Raw genomic sequence first — 12,356 nt, 5'->3', positions numbered from 1 at the left:
AGGTGTGGGTTGTAGAGGTGCACTGCCCTATAAAAAAGACACACAAAGTCAGGTTACTGTCACAGCCTGCTCTTCTGAAGAAAGATCTGTTTATGTGCACTATGCCTCAATCAAAACAACTTTTAGAGGACCTTAGAAGAAGAACTGTAGAGATGCATGAAGCTGGAAAAAGCTACAAAAGCGTTTCTAAAGACCTGAGGGTGCACAGTAAGAGAAATTGTCTACAAATGGAGGAAATTCGGTCCTGCTGCTAATCTCCCTAGGAATGAGCATCCTGCAAAGATCAAACCAAAAGCACAACATGCAATGCTGAAGGAGGTGAAAAAGAACCCAAGGGTAACAGCAAAAGACCTGCAGAAGTCTCGAGAAACCAGACCAAGTAGCACAAAAGGGATGATTTTCCCACTGCCTGCATAATCATAACCTAACCAAACTGTGACACGCTTTTCATTTTCCTGGTCCACAAAATGCCAATAAAAAAGTCAAGATACCAAGAAGGCGAAAAGAAACCAGAAAGTTGTGCCCAAGCTTGGACCACAGAAAACAAGTCACCACTAAGTTCAAAGTTACAGGGCGGAGTGACACTGAATCTCAGGAAAGCCCTTTTACTTTAATCCATAGGATCCTCACACACCCAGATGCAAAATAAAGACCAGTATAAATTTAAAGTAAGGAAGTTACTTTGAGATGAAGCCTCAAAACATCAAAACTAGGCCTCAAAATATTCTACTCCAAAATAAAACCAAATAACGAAGTCTAAAATACCCTAGCCCTCAAAGTGACATGCCTTTCATTATCTTGGTCCATGGAAAGAACACAAGCTGGGCCTGATCAACTCTGGCTGGGTTGCCTGGGTGAGGGTCTCTCATGATTAAAGACATGAAACACCCAAAGACCCCAGGTTACATTAGCTCCACACCTCAGTGCTCATTCCATACGTCCAACATCACTCCCCACACCAATCATAAATAATCATCCAATCACCCTAGCATATTTATAACCGTAACCATAAACCTTAAAATTTGTGTTAGGAGGAGGAAGATCCCAATAAAGGCAAGTGTTGGACCTAGTTAATGAAAGCATGGGCCAGATCAAAGTGGCAGGGTTGCATGACACTGAATCTTGAACGGCGAGATTAAGAAGCACAAGAGCGATAATTTAAGCTGGTGCTGGTGAACCTCAGTGACTTCTGGCTGGTGGCTAATAAAACAAGGATAACAACCAAATTACTTGTTAACCACACTTTATCTGGCAAACAATCATTGTAAGTAATAGTCTGTGACTTCCCTTTGGACTTGGAGGCAATTCAATGTGGCAGAACTGAAGCGAGGCGAGGTGGCGGGTCCATTGCCAAGAGCATGGAAGAGCATGGAAGCCGCGAGATCCAGGCACCAGAGCTTATCGACAAGGCTGAACACAATGTTTGGACAGGATTTACAATGCCAAATCAAGGTGGTAAAGTCCAGTATATCCAAGCGACAGAACCTGTTGTCCAGAAGGAGATTCCCCGTGGAGAGCATTCTGACAGGCTGCATCACTGTCTGGTATGGGGGTTGGGGGGCTACTGTACAGGACTGAAAGAAGTTGCAGAAGGTTGTAAATCTAGTCAGCTCCATCTTACATACTACCCAGGGCATCTTCAAGGAGCGGTGTCTCAGAAAGGCAGCATCCGTTATTAAGGACCTCCAGCACCCAGGGCATGCCCTTTTCTCACTGTTACCATCATGTAGGAGGTACAGAAGCTTGAAGGCACACACTCAGCGATTCAAGAACAGCTTCATCCCCTCTGCCATCAGATTCCTAAATGGACATTGAATCTTTGGACACTACCTCACTTTTTTTAAAAATAGTCATAGTCATACTTTATTGATCCTGAGGGAAATTGGTTTTCGTTACAGTTGCACCATAAATAATTAAATAGTAATAAAACCATAAATAATTAAATAGTAATATGTAAATTATGCCAGGAAATAAGTCCAGGACCAGCCTATTGGCTCAGGGTGTCTGAGCCTCCAAGGGAGGAGTTGTAAAGTTTGATGGCCACAGGCAGGAATGACTTCCTATGACGCTCTGTGTTGCATCTCGGTGGAATGAGTTTCTGGCTGAATGTACTCCTGTGCCCAACCAGTCCATTATGTAGTGGATGGGAGACATTGTCCAAGATGGCATGCAACTTGGACAGCATCCTCTTTTCAGACACCACCGTGAGAGAGTCCAGTTCCATCCCCACAACATCACTGGCCTTACGAATGAGTTTGTTGATTCTGTTGGTGTCTGCTACCCTCAGCCTGCTGCCCCAGCACACAACAGCAAACATGATCGCACTGGCCACTACAGACTCGTAGAACATCCTCAGCATCGTCCGACAGATGTTAAAGGACCTCAGTCTCCTCAGGAAATAGAGACGGCTCTGACGCTTCTTGTAGACAGCCTCAGTGTTCTTTGACCAGTCCAGTTTATTGTCAATTCGTATCCCCAGGTATCTGTAACCCTCCACCATGTCCAAACTGACCCCCTGGATGGAAACAGGGGTCACTGGTGCCTTAACCCTCCTCAGGTCTACCACCAGCTCCTTAGTCTTTCTCACATTAAGCTGCAGATTCTGCTCACACCATGCGACAAAGTTTCCTACCGTAGCCCTGTACTCAGCCTCATCTCCCTTGCTGATGCATCCAACTATGGCAGAGTCATCCGAAAACTTCCGAAGATGACAAGACTTTGTGCAGTAGTTGAAGTCCGAGGTGTAAATGGTGAAGAGAAAGGGAGACAAGACAGTCCCCTGTGGAGCCCCAGTGCTGCTGATCACTCTGTCGGACACACAGTGTTGCAAGCACACGTACTGTGGTCTGCCAGTCAGGTAAATCAAGAATCCATGACACCAGGAAAGCATCCACCTGCATCGCTGTCAGCTTCTCCCCCAGCAGAGCAGGGCGGATGGTGTTGAAAGCACTGGAGAAGTCAAAAACATGACCCTCACAGTGCTCGCTGGCTTGTCCAGGAGGGCGTAGACACGGTTCAGCAGGTAGATGATGGCATCCTCAACTCCTAGTCGGGGCTGGTAGGCGAACTGCAGGGGATCTAAGTGTGGCCTGACCATAGGCTGGAGCAGCTCCAGAACAAGTCTCTCCAGGGTCTTCATGATGTGGGAGGTCAATGCCACCGGTCTGTAGTCATTGAGGCCGCTGGGGCGCGGCATCTTCGGCATAGGGACGAGGCAGGACGTCTTCCACAGCACAGGAACCCTCTGGAGACTCAGGCTCAGGTTGAAGACATGGCGAAGTACTCCACATAGCTGAGGGGCACAGGCTTTGAGCACCCTGGTACTGACACCATCCGGGCCTGCAGCCTTGCTTGGGTTGAGACGTTTCAGCTGTCTTCTGTTCAACCTGTCAGCTGTCAACCTATTCAGCTGTGAAGCCCACCGTGGTGGTTTCGTGTGGGGAAGGGGTATAGTCATGAGAGCAGGGTGGGGGACTGTGAGGAGGGGTAGGAGGGGAGAGTGGAATATGTATTGGTTGGGGGTCGACAACAGATGACTCATGTGGGGGATGGGCAGGGGCCACAATGTTAAATCTGTTAAAGAACAGGTTAAGTTCATTGGCCCTGTCCACATTGCCTTCAGCTCCTCTGTTGCTAGTTTGCCGGAACCCAGTGATGGTCCTCATCCCACTCCAGACCTCTCTCATGTTGTTCTGCTGGAGTTTCCACTCAAGCTTCGTCCTGTACCTGTCTTTAGCCTCCCTGATCCTGGCTTTCAGGTTCCTCTGTATTGCCCTCAGCTCCTCCCTATTTCCATCCCTAAATGCCCTCTTTTTAGCGTTCAGGATGTCCTTAATGTCCTTTGTCACCCATGGCTTGTTATTTGAATAACAAAGGACATTTCTTGTCGGAACATTGCAGTCCACACAGAAGTTGATGTGATCAGTGATGCACTCTGTGAGCCCATCAATATCCTCTCCATGTGGCTCACAGAGTGCCTGCCAGTCAAATATACAGTATTTCTGTTTTTGCACGATTTTTAAAAATCTATTCAATACAGATAATTGATTGATTGATTTATTTATTATTATTTTATTTGTTATTACTTTTTTCTCTCTGCTAGATTATGTATTGCATTGAACTGCTGCTGCTAAGTTAACAAATTTCACGTCACATGCCGGTGATAATAAACCTGATTCCGATTCTGAAAAAAAGCAGTGGGCCAGATTGAAAAGATCAGGGTGTCGTGGCCTGAAGCAAGGTATGGGCCGGTTCAGATCACAGCTCGAAGCCGCAGAACCTGAACTTCAGTGAAGAGTTAAGCGCCAAGCCACATTGAAAAGGTCATGGTGTTGGGACCTGAGGTGAGGTATGGGCTGATTAAGATTGCTGCCCTATGATGCTTACTCAGCTTTGTGCTAAACAATGGGTCTCGGACTCTCTTTGCGTACTGCAGTTCAGAAACACTATTTGCTTGCTGTTACTGTTTGCATGATTCTTTTTTCATTGCACATTGGGTGTTCGACAGTCTTCTTCATGGGTTATTTTATCCTCTTATTTTCTTATGGGCATGATGTGGATTTTTATTCTCTGCACATTGGGTGTTAGTCTTCTTTCACGTACATGGGGTTTATTTCTGGGTTTTTATTTGTTTTGTGGCTGCCTGTTAGGATACGAATCTCAAGGTTGTACAATAAGCACATACTTTGATAATAAAGTACTTTGAACTTTGAAATATCTAGAACTTGATAAACTCTCTATTCATGTGTCCACTATAAGAAAAACACTGAACAAGATTAGTGTTCATGGAAGGATACCACAAAGGAAAAACCACTGCTCTCCAAAAAAAAACATTGCTCCATGTCTCAAGTTTACAAAAGACCACCTGGATGTTTCACAACGCTTCTGGGACAATATTCTGTTGACAAATGAGACAAAAGTTGAACTTTCTGGCAGAAATGCACACTGCTATGTTTGGAGGAAAAGGGGCACTCCACACCAGCACCAAAGCCTCACAACAACTGAAAAGCATGGTGGAAGGAGCATCATCGTTTCAGGTTGCTTCGCTGCCTCAGTGCCTGGACAGCTTGCAATTGTTGAGGAAACAATAAATTCAGAATTGTACTAAGACGTTTTACAGGAGAATGTCAAGGAAGCAGTCCATCAACTGAAGCTTAATAGAAGTTGGATGATGCAACAAGACAATGATCTGAATCACAAAAGTAAATCAACAACAGAATGGTTTTTTAAAAAATTGTGTTTTGGAACGGCCAAGTCAGAGTCCAGACCTTAATCCAATTGAGATGCTGTGACATGACCTGAAGAGAGCTGTTCATGCAAGATATCCCAGAAATATTGATGAACTAAAACACTTCTGTATGAAGGAATGGTCTAAAATTCTTCCTTGCCATTGTGCAAGTCTGATCAGCAGCTACAGGAAATGTTTGATAGAGGTTATTGCTGCTGAAGAAGGAACTATCGGTTATTAAATACAAGGGTTCACATACTTTTCCCAGCCTCAGTGAATGATTAAACAATGTGTTCAATAAAGACATGAAAAGCACAATTGTTTGTGTGTTACCAGTTTGGGCAAATTGTGTTTATCTATAATTGTGACTTAGATGAAGATCAAACTACATTTTATGAGTAATTAAGCAGAAAACCAGGCAATTGCAAAGGGCTCACAAACTTTTTCTTGCAACTGTAAATTCTGCCTGATGGAGGGTAAGGAGAGAGAATATCCACAGTGTGTGGGATCTTTGATGATGCCGGCTGCCTTCCTGAGGCTGTGAGAAGTGTAGAGAATGCCCAAGGAGGGAAGGCTGGTTTCATGATTTGCTGAGCTGTGTCCACAACTCTCTGCACATGATATAGTCTATATGTTTCAATTCACTGCCTGTCTTGTACCGTCATGCTTCTTAAAACTCTGATATCATATGACACCAACGTAGTGGGTGACTTCAGTCTGCAGGAGAATTGGGAAAGTCAGATTTGTGTCAGATCGCAAGAGAGGAAATGTATTGAATGCTTACGAAATGGCTTTTTACAGCAGCTGATGGTTGAGTCTACTCGGGGAACTACAGGATCTTATTAGGGGGGTTAATGTAAAGGAACCATGAGAAGGCAGTGATCATAACATGACTGAATTCCGACTGCAATTTGCGAGGGAGAAGCATAGGTCACATGCATCGAAATAAAGGGAATTACAGAGGCATGAGAGAGGGGATTCCCCAGGTGGATTGGAGAAGGATACTGGTGGGGATGACGTCAGAGCAGAAATGGCTGTCGTTTCTGGGAATAGTTCATAATGTACAGGATAGATATGTCCCACAGAAGTAGTTCTCAAACAGCGGGGCTAGGCTACCGTGGCTGACAAAGGAAGTTAAGGACTATATAATTGGATAGCTATATGGACAGGAAAGGAATGGAGGGTTATGGGCTGAGTGCAGGTCAGTGGGACTAGGTGAGAGTAAGCATTCGGCAGGGACTAGAAGGGCTGAGATGGCCTGTTTCCGTGCTGTAATTGTTATATGGTTATATTGACTTCTACCACTACCCCTACAGTGCATTCCAGGCACCTACCATTTCATATGAAAGAAAAACAATACATGCCTCACAAATCTCCTTCAAACTTTTCCCTAGTACTTGACATTTCTAACCAGGGGAAGGGACTCTGACTGCCTACCCTATCTGTTGTGGAGCTTGCGGCAAGGTGAGGGTTAAGATGATGTGCTGACAGAGACAGCAATCAGGCATTGTGTGTCAACCAAGCCAAACCTCGCTCCTCATGACACAGCCTCTTTGTTCAAGCCTGGGACCCAAGATCACATACATCTCAAGATAGGGATGTAAACAAATAACTTTAGAGCACATACTAGCTACTGGACAGTTATTTTACAAATTCTATTGTATTATTGGCCATTAATGCCTTCATTTTTTTGGTTATTAATACTTAAAATACTTAATGTGATTGGTAGTTATAATTGCAAATAACGGGATTGGAAAGTGCAAAGTGTTTCTATTGGATCAATGTCTGTATAAAATTAGACCATTTTAACAGACAACAATAAAACAACACCAGCAAAACAACTCTGTGCCTTCCACCCACGCACACACACAGACAGTCGTCTAACCCCAGGACAGGCCGTCTCTGAGCGTCCAGTGGACTCCGACTCATAGACTTCCGCAGTGCACTTGCAGACCCAGGGCTCTGACCATTGAGCCTGAACTTCCAATCCACTTTTAGGCTTTGACCTTTGGTATCGATCTAAGACCCCATTGATGATGATGATAGGTGAGGTTGTCGCTGCTGAAGTTTCAGGAGTAGTTTGGTAACATGGGTTGAACAGTTCTCCTCGTGCACTTGTGAATAAAGCATGACTGAGAAACGAGTATAAGTTGTCAGAGTATAATTAATCAGTGACGACATTGTTCCTCTCATAATTGTGTAAACTTATATCAATTCACCCCTCAGCCCCGTGACACCCCAGGGAAAACAATCCCTGTTTGTCCAATCTCTCATTATAGCTAAAACTGTTCAATACAGGTGAACGTTTTGTGCATCCCAAAGCCTCTACATCCTTCCTGTGACCAGAATAACACACAGTCTAGGACCAGAGGGCACAGACTCAGAATACAACAACATAGATAGATAGATATACTTTATTAATCCCGAGGGAAATTTGGCAATGTCTCTTTACAACAGAGAGAAGGACGACCTGCTTTAGCCAGAGGCTGGTGAATCTGTAGAATTCATTGCCACAGACGGCTGTGAAACGCAAGCCATTGAGTATACTTAAAGTGGAGGTTGATAGGTTCATGATTAGTAAGGACAAAAAAGGATACGGGGAGAAGGCAGGAGAATGGGGTTGAGAGGGATATTAAATCAGCCGTGATGGAATGACAGAGCAGACTGGATGGGCCAAATGGTCTGATTCTGCTCCAGTGTCCTATGTGGCTAACAGAAATTCTTATACAACTGCAACCTGACTTTCCAACTTTTATACTTAACGATCTAACCAATGAAGACAAGCATGTTTTTTTGCCTTCTTTGCCACCCTCTCCAGTTTCAGGGAACTATGGATTGTACTCTCTGTACATCAATGCTCTTCGGGGTTCTGCCATTCACTGTATACATTCCTCTTGCATTAGTCCTCTCAAACTGCAACGCCTCTCTCTTGTCAAGATTACGTTCCATCTGCCACTGTTCCACCCAAATTTCCAACCAATCTATATCCTGTGACAGCCTTCCTCACTATCCACAATTCCACAAATTCTTAACAAACACACCACCTCCACTTTCATTCAAATCTTTTATATATATTACCAACACCACCATAGAGTACAAACCTTTAGAATACAACTTCCACCACTACCCCTGGTCTACTATGGCCAAACCAATCCAAAGTCTGAGGCCTGAAGTTCCAGCTCCTTGTTCGCCATCATCCGTGAGTCCTGAATTGAAACCGACAAATCAACTGAGGGTCTGGATGTTGGGATCCAATCGTCGGAGACCTCAATCTGAGAGTCCGGATCTACTGCAGGCCGATGATCGCCTGTCCTGAGGTTGAAGGTGTGTGCGCGCGTTGTACATGTGTATGTATGTATGCTGGTGTTGATTTGTTGCTGTTGTTCTGTTCTTGTTGCTGTTGGTGCCTGTGTTGTTCTGTGAACATGCTGGCCACGTTACGCTGCGCTGGAATGTGTGGCGACACTTGTGGGCTGTCTCAGCACACCTTTGGGTTGTGTTGGTTGTTAAAAAAATGATGCATTGTCATGTATGCTTTGACTTAAGTGTGATAAATAATTAGAATTTGATTCAGTATGGATACCATGAGCCTTAATCTTCTTGATCAACTTGTTGAATGCTTAGCTGAGGTCCATGTAGATATTATCTACTGCCCTACCCTCATCAATCATCTTCATCACTTCCTCAAAAAACTTCAAGTTCACAAACTTGGACTTGCCTAAATGATGTCATGCTAATGATCTCTAATAAGTCCATGCTTTTCCAAATGGGAGTAAATCCTATCCTTAAGAATCCCATTACTGGCCTATACTTTCCTGTTATTCCCCATTATTGTTCTTAAACAAAAGAACTATGTTGGCTAGTCTCCAGTCCTCTGGGTCCTTGCCTGTAGCTAAAGAGGATACAAAGATCTCTATCAACACCTGAGCAATCCCCTCTTTTACCTCCCTCAGTAACCTGAGATGGATCTCATCAGATCCTAGCCATTTACCAGCCTCAGAATTCTTTGAGAGACCCAACACCTCCACCTTCTTGGCATCAACATGCCCTAGAAATATACTATCCTTTGGCGCCGAGCAGTGAAAACACCTGAGGTCATGGCTCAGGCTTAGTAGCTTTTCAGGTTCAGAGACAGCGCGGGAAGTTGGAGTCAAGTTAGGATTTAGGGACAGAGATGAGGGCGAGTTAGAGGTCAAGGATAATAAATGAAGAGTCAAGGACGGAGCCAACAGTAAGAGAGTTCCACAGTTGAAGGCCAGTGATACCCAAAGACAGAGGTCAGGTCAGCAGATAATGAGGATGTAAACCAGCGATTTTTGTAGTCAAGGACCAAGGTTGATGGGCCCCGAGGATGAGGGCCAGTGATCCACAAGGTTGGCAACTACCTGGCTTGAAGATCTATGGAGGCTGGGATTTACTGGGCAGGTTGGACTCCAGCGATCCTGAGGACAGAGGTCGAGTCGGCAGGCACTGAGAGCAAAGACCTGTGATTACCCAAGGTCAATGGGCCCTGGTGAAGAGGGCTGGTTATCCCCAATGAAGGGGGAGGGGTGTGAGGGGGGGTAGGAAGGGGTTTGATTTGCTGTTGTTGTGTTTGCTTTGCTATATGTTGTTCTGCTAAACTTTTCAGGCATGCTATGTTGGTGCCAGAATATGTAGTGACACTTGCCAATTGCCTCCAGTACTTTCTCAGATTGTGATGGTTGTTAACGCAAACAACACATTTCACTGTGTGTACATGTGACTAATAAATCTAATCTAATCTTTGATCTCCCAATCTTCCACGCCTTTCTGATGGCACGGAGAATTCAGAACGCAGCCTGAGTTGCTTGTTTAAAAAGATGTACAAAATTGGAAATAAAGAACAAAATTTTTACCTGGTCATCCATAAGCGAGACAAGAGGTGAAATCACCAAGGTGATGCACCTTGACCTCTTGGCATACAGGTATGCAGGTAGCTGGTAGCAAAGTGATTTCCCCATTCCAGTGGAAAGTACAACCAAGGTGGAAAGACCTGGTTTGTAGTAAAAAAAATCAAATGGTTGGCTTGAAATGATATCAGTATCTCCAAATTTATATTTAAGTATAACTTAGGCTTTTAATTACCTGGTAGGTTTGAAGTATGTTCAAGTGCTATAGATATTACTCAATGTAAGATATACAGAATTAGGAGCAGTTTAGAATTCATGATCCCCATCAAGCATAGTCCTTCTCAGTTTGTTCACAGAAAGAATTCATCATTTGGCTCCTAGTACCAAGCCAATTCTCCCATATCTCAATATAAGTTCAAGGTAAATTTATTATCAAAGTACATATATGTCATAATATACAACCCTGAGATTCATTTTCTTGCAGGCATTCACAGTAAATACAACAACCACGACAGAATCCATGAAAGACCACATCACCAACAGGGCAGACAGCCACTGTGCAAAAGATAATAAACTGTGCAAATACAAAATAAATAAATAATAACAAATAAACTAGCAATAAATATTGAGAACATGAGATGAAGAGTCCTTGAAAGTGAGACTATAGATTGTGGGTACAGTTCAGTGATGGGGCAAGTGAAGTTGAATGAAATTATCCCCTCTGGTTCAAAAGCCTGATGGTTGAGGGGTAGTAACTGTTCCTGAATCTGATGGTGTGGCAGCATAGAACATAACAGCATAGTACAGCCCTTCAGCCCACATTGTGCCGATCTTTTAACCCACTCTAAGATCAAAAGAGTTTCTTAAATGTCCCTAATCTATCTGCCTCTACCACCAGAACTCAAGCATGCTCTGACTCCCAAAGCTTTCAAACCTTGGAAATTCCCTTCCACAATTCCAGAAGTAGTTTTCTTCCAATGCTTCAGCACTGCCTATTCTTTTTCATCCACATTCATTGACCCCAGATTGCCTCTAAACCCCTGACTGCCACACACTCCACCCAGCATCCATCACCAACATCACCCACCACCCTGGCCGTGCTCTCTTGTCGCTGCTGCAATCGGGAAGGAGGTACCGTACCACCAGGTTCAGGAACAGTTATTACCCTACAACCATCAGGCTCCTGAACGTGCATGGACCCACTTTCAAGAACTCATCTTCTCAGTATTATATGGTGATATACAGTATACAAGTCCAGGCATCAACACAACGGTATGCAATAAGTCTAACTCCATCGCTATCAAGCAGCCTGCTGATGGGATTGTCCTGCAATACTCGATATGCTTAGTATCCAGTATTGACTTGTGATCATAAAAAGATATACAGGATGAACAAACACATCCTTGATTGGGCCCAGAGTGGCTGCTGCATCCAAGCACACTGCCATCTTACCAGTAGTTCTCAGACATGTACGTACTTAGAAATTTATTTTCAAAATACATATACTGTATGTGACCATATAATACTGAGAAGATGAGTCCTTGAAAGTGTTCCTCTATGCTCTGTCTGCCAGAAGAAGCAGGATCTCCCAGTGGCCACTCATTTTAATTCCAATTCCCATTCTGATATGTCAACCCATGGCCTCCTCTTCTGTCGCGATGAAGCCACACTCAAGTTGGAGGAACAATACCTGATATTCCGTCTGTGCAGGCTCCAAACTGATGGCAGGAACATCGATTTCTCAAAATTCCAGTATCGCTTCCCCCACCCTCTTCTTCACCAGTCCCCATCCCCTTTTCCTTCTCTCACCTTATCTCCTTGCCCGCCCATCGCCTCCCTCTGGTGCTCCTCCCCCGCTTTTCTTTCCTCCATGGCCTTCTATCCCCACCTATCAGACTCCCCTTTCTCCAGCCATGTATCTCTTTCACCAATCAACTTCCAGATCTTTACTTCATCCCTCCCCCTCCCAGTTTCACCTATCACCTTGTTTCTCTCTCCCCTCCCCCACCATTTAGGTCTACTCCTCATCTTTTTCCCTCCAGTCCTGCCAAAGGGTCCAGGCCAGGTACGTTGACTGTACTTTTTTTCCATAGATGCTGCCTGGCCTGCTGAGTTCCTCCAGCAGGTTACCTGTGGACTTTTATTTTAAATTCAAGTATATGTTCAAGTTTAATTGTCATTCAACCATAGACATATATCCAACTAAATAAAATAGCATTCCTCTGGAACCAAGACACAAAACACAAAACATAAAGTCA

General features: G+C 44.2%; 1 protein-coding gene across 2 annotated transcripts in view; it reads right to left on the bottom strand.

Annotated features, from left to right (window-relative positions):
- recql4 (RecQ helicase-like 4) overlaps window positions 1-12,356 on the bottom strand; it is a 108,908-nt gene that overhangs the window by 31,457 nt on the left and 65,095 nt on the right. For both annotated transcript variants that reach the window (XM_072254242.1, XM_072254243.1), the window contains exon 12: window positions 10,105-10,241. In XM_072254242.1, coding sequence (XP_072110343.1) covers window positions 10,105-10,241 — 137 coding nt within the window. The remainder of the gene's footprint in view (window positions 1-10,104; window positions 10,242-12,356) is intronic.

This window comes from Mobula birostris, chromosome 3 (assembly GCF_030028105.1).
Source record: "Mobula birostris isolate sMobBir1 chromosome 3, sMobBir1.hap1, whole genome shotgun sequence".
NCBI classification, from domain to species: Eukaryota; Metazoa; Chordata; class Chondrichthyes; order Myliobatiformes; family Myliobatidae; genus Mobula; species Mobula birostris.
This window is presented reverse-complemented; position numbering and strand designations above follow the sequence as displayed.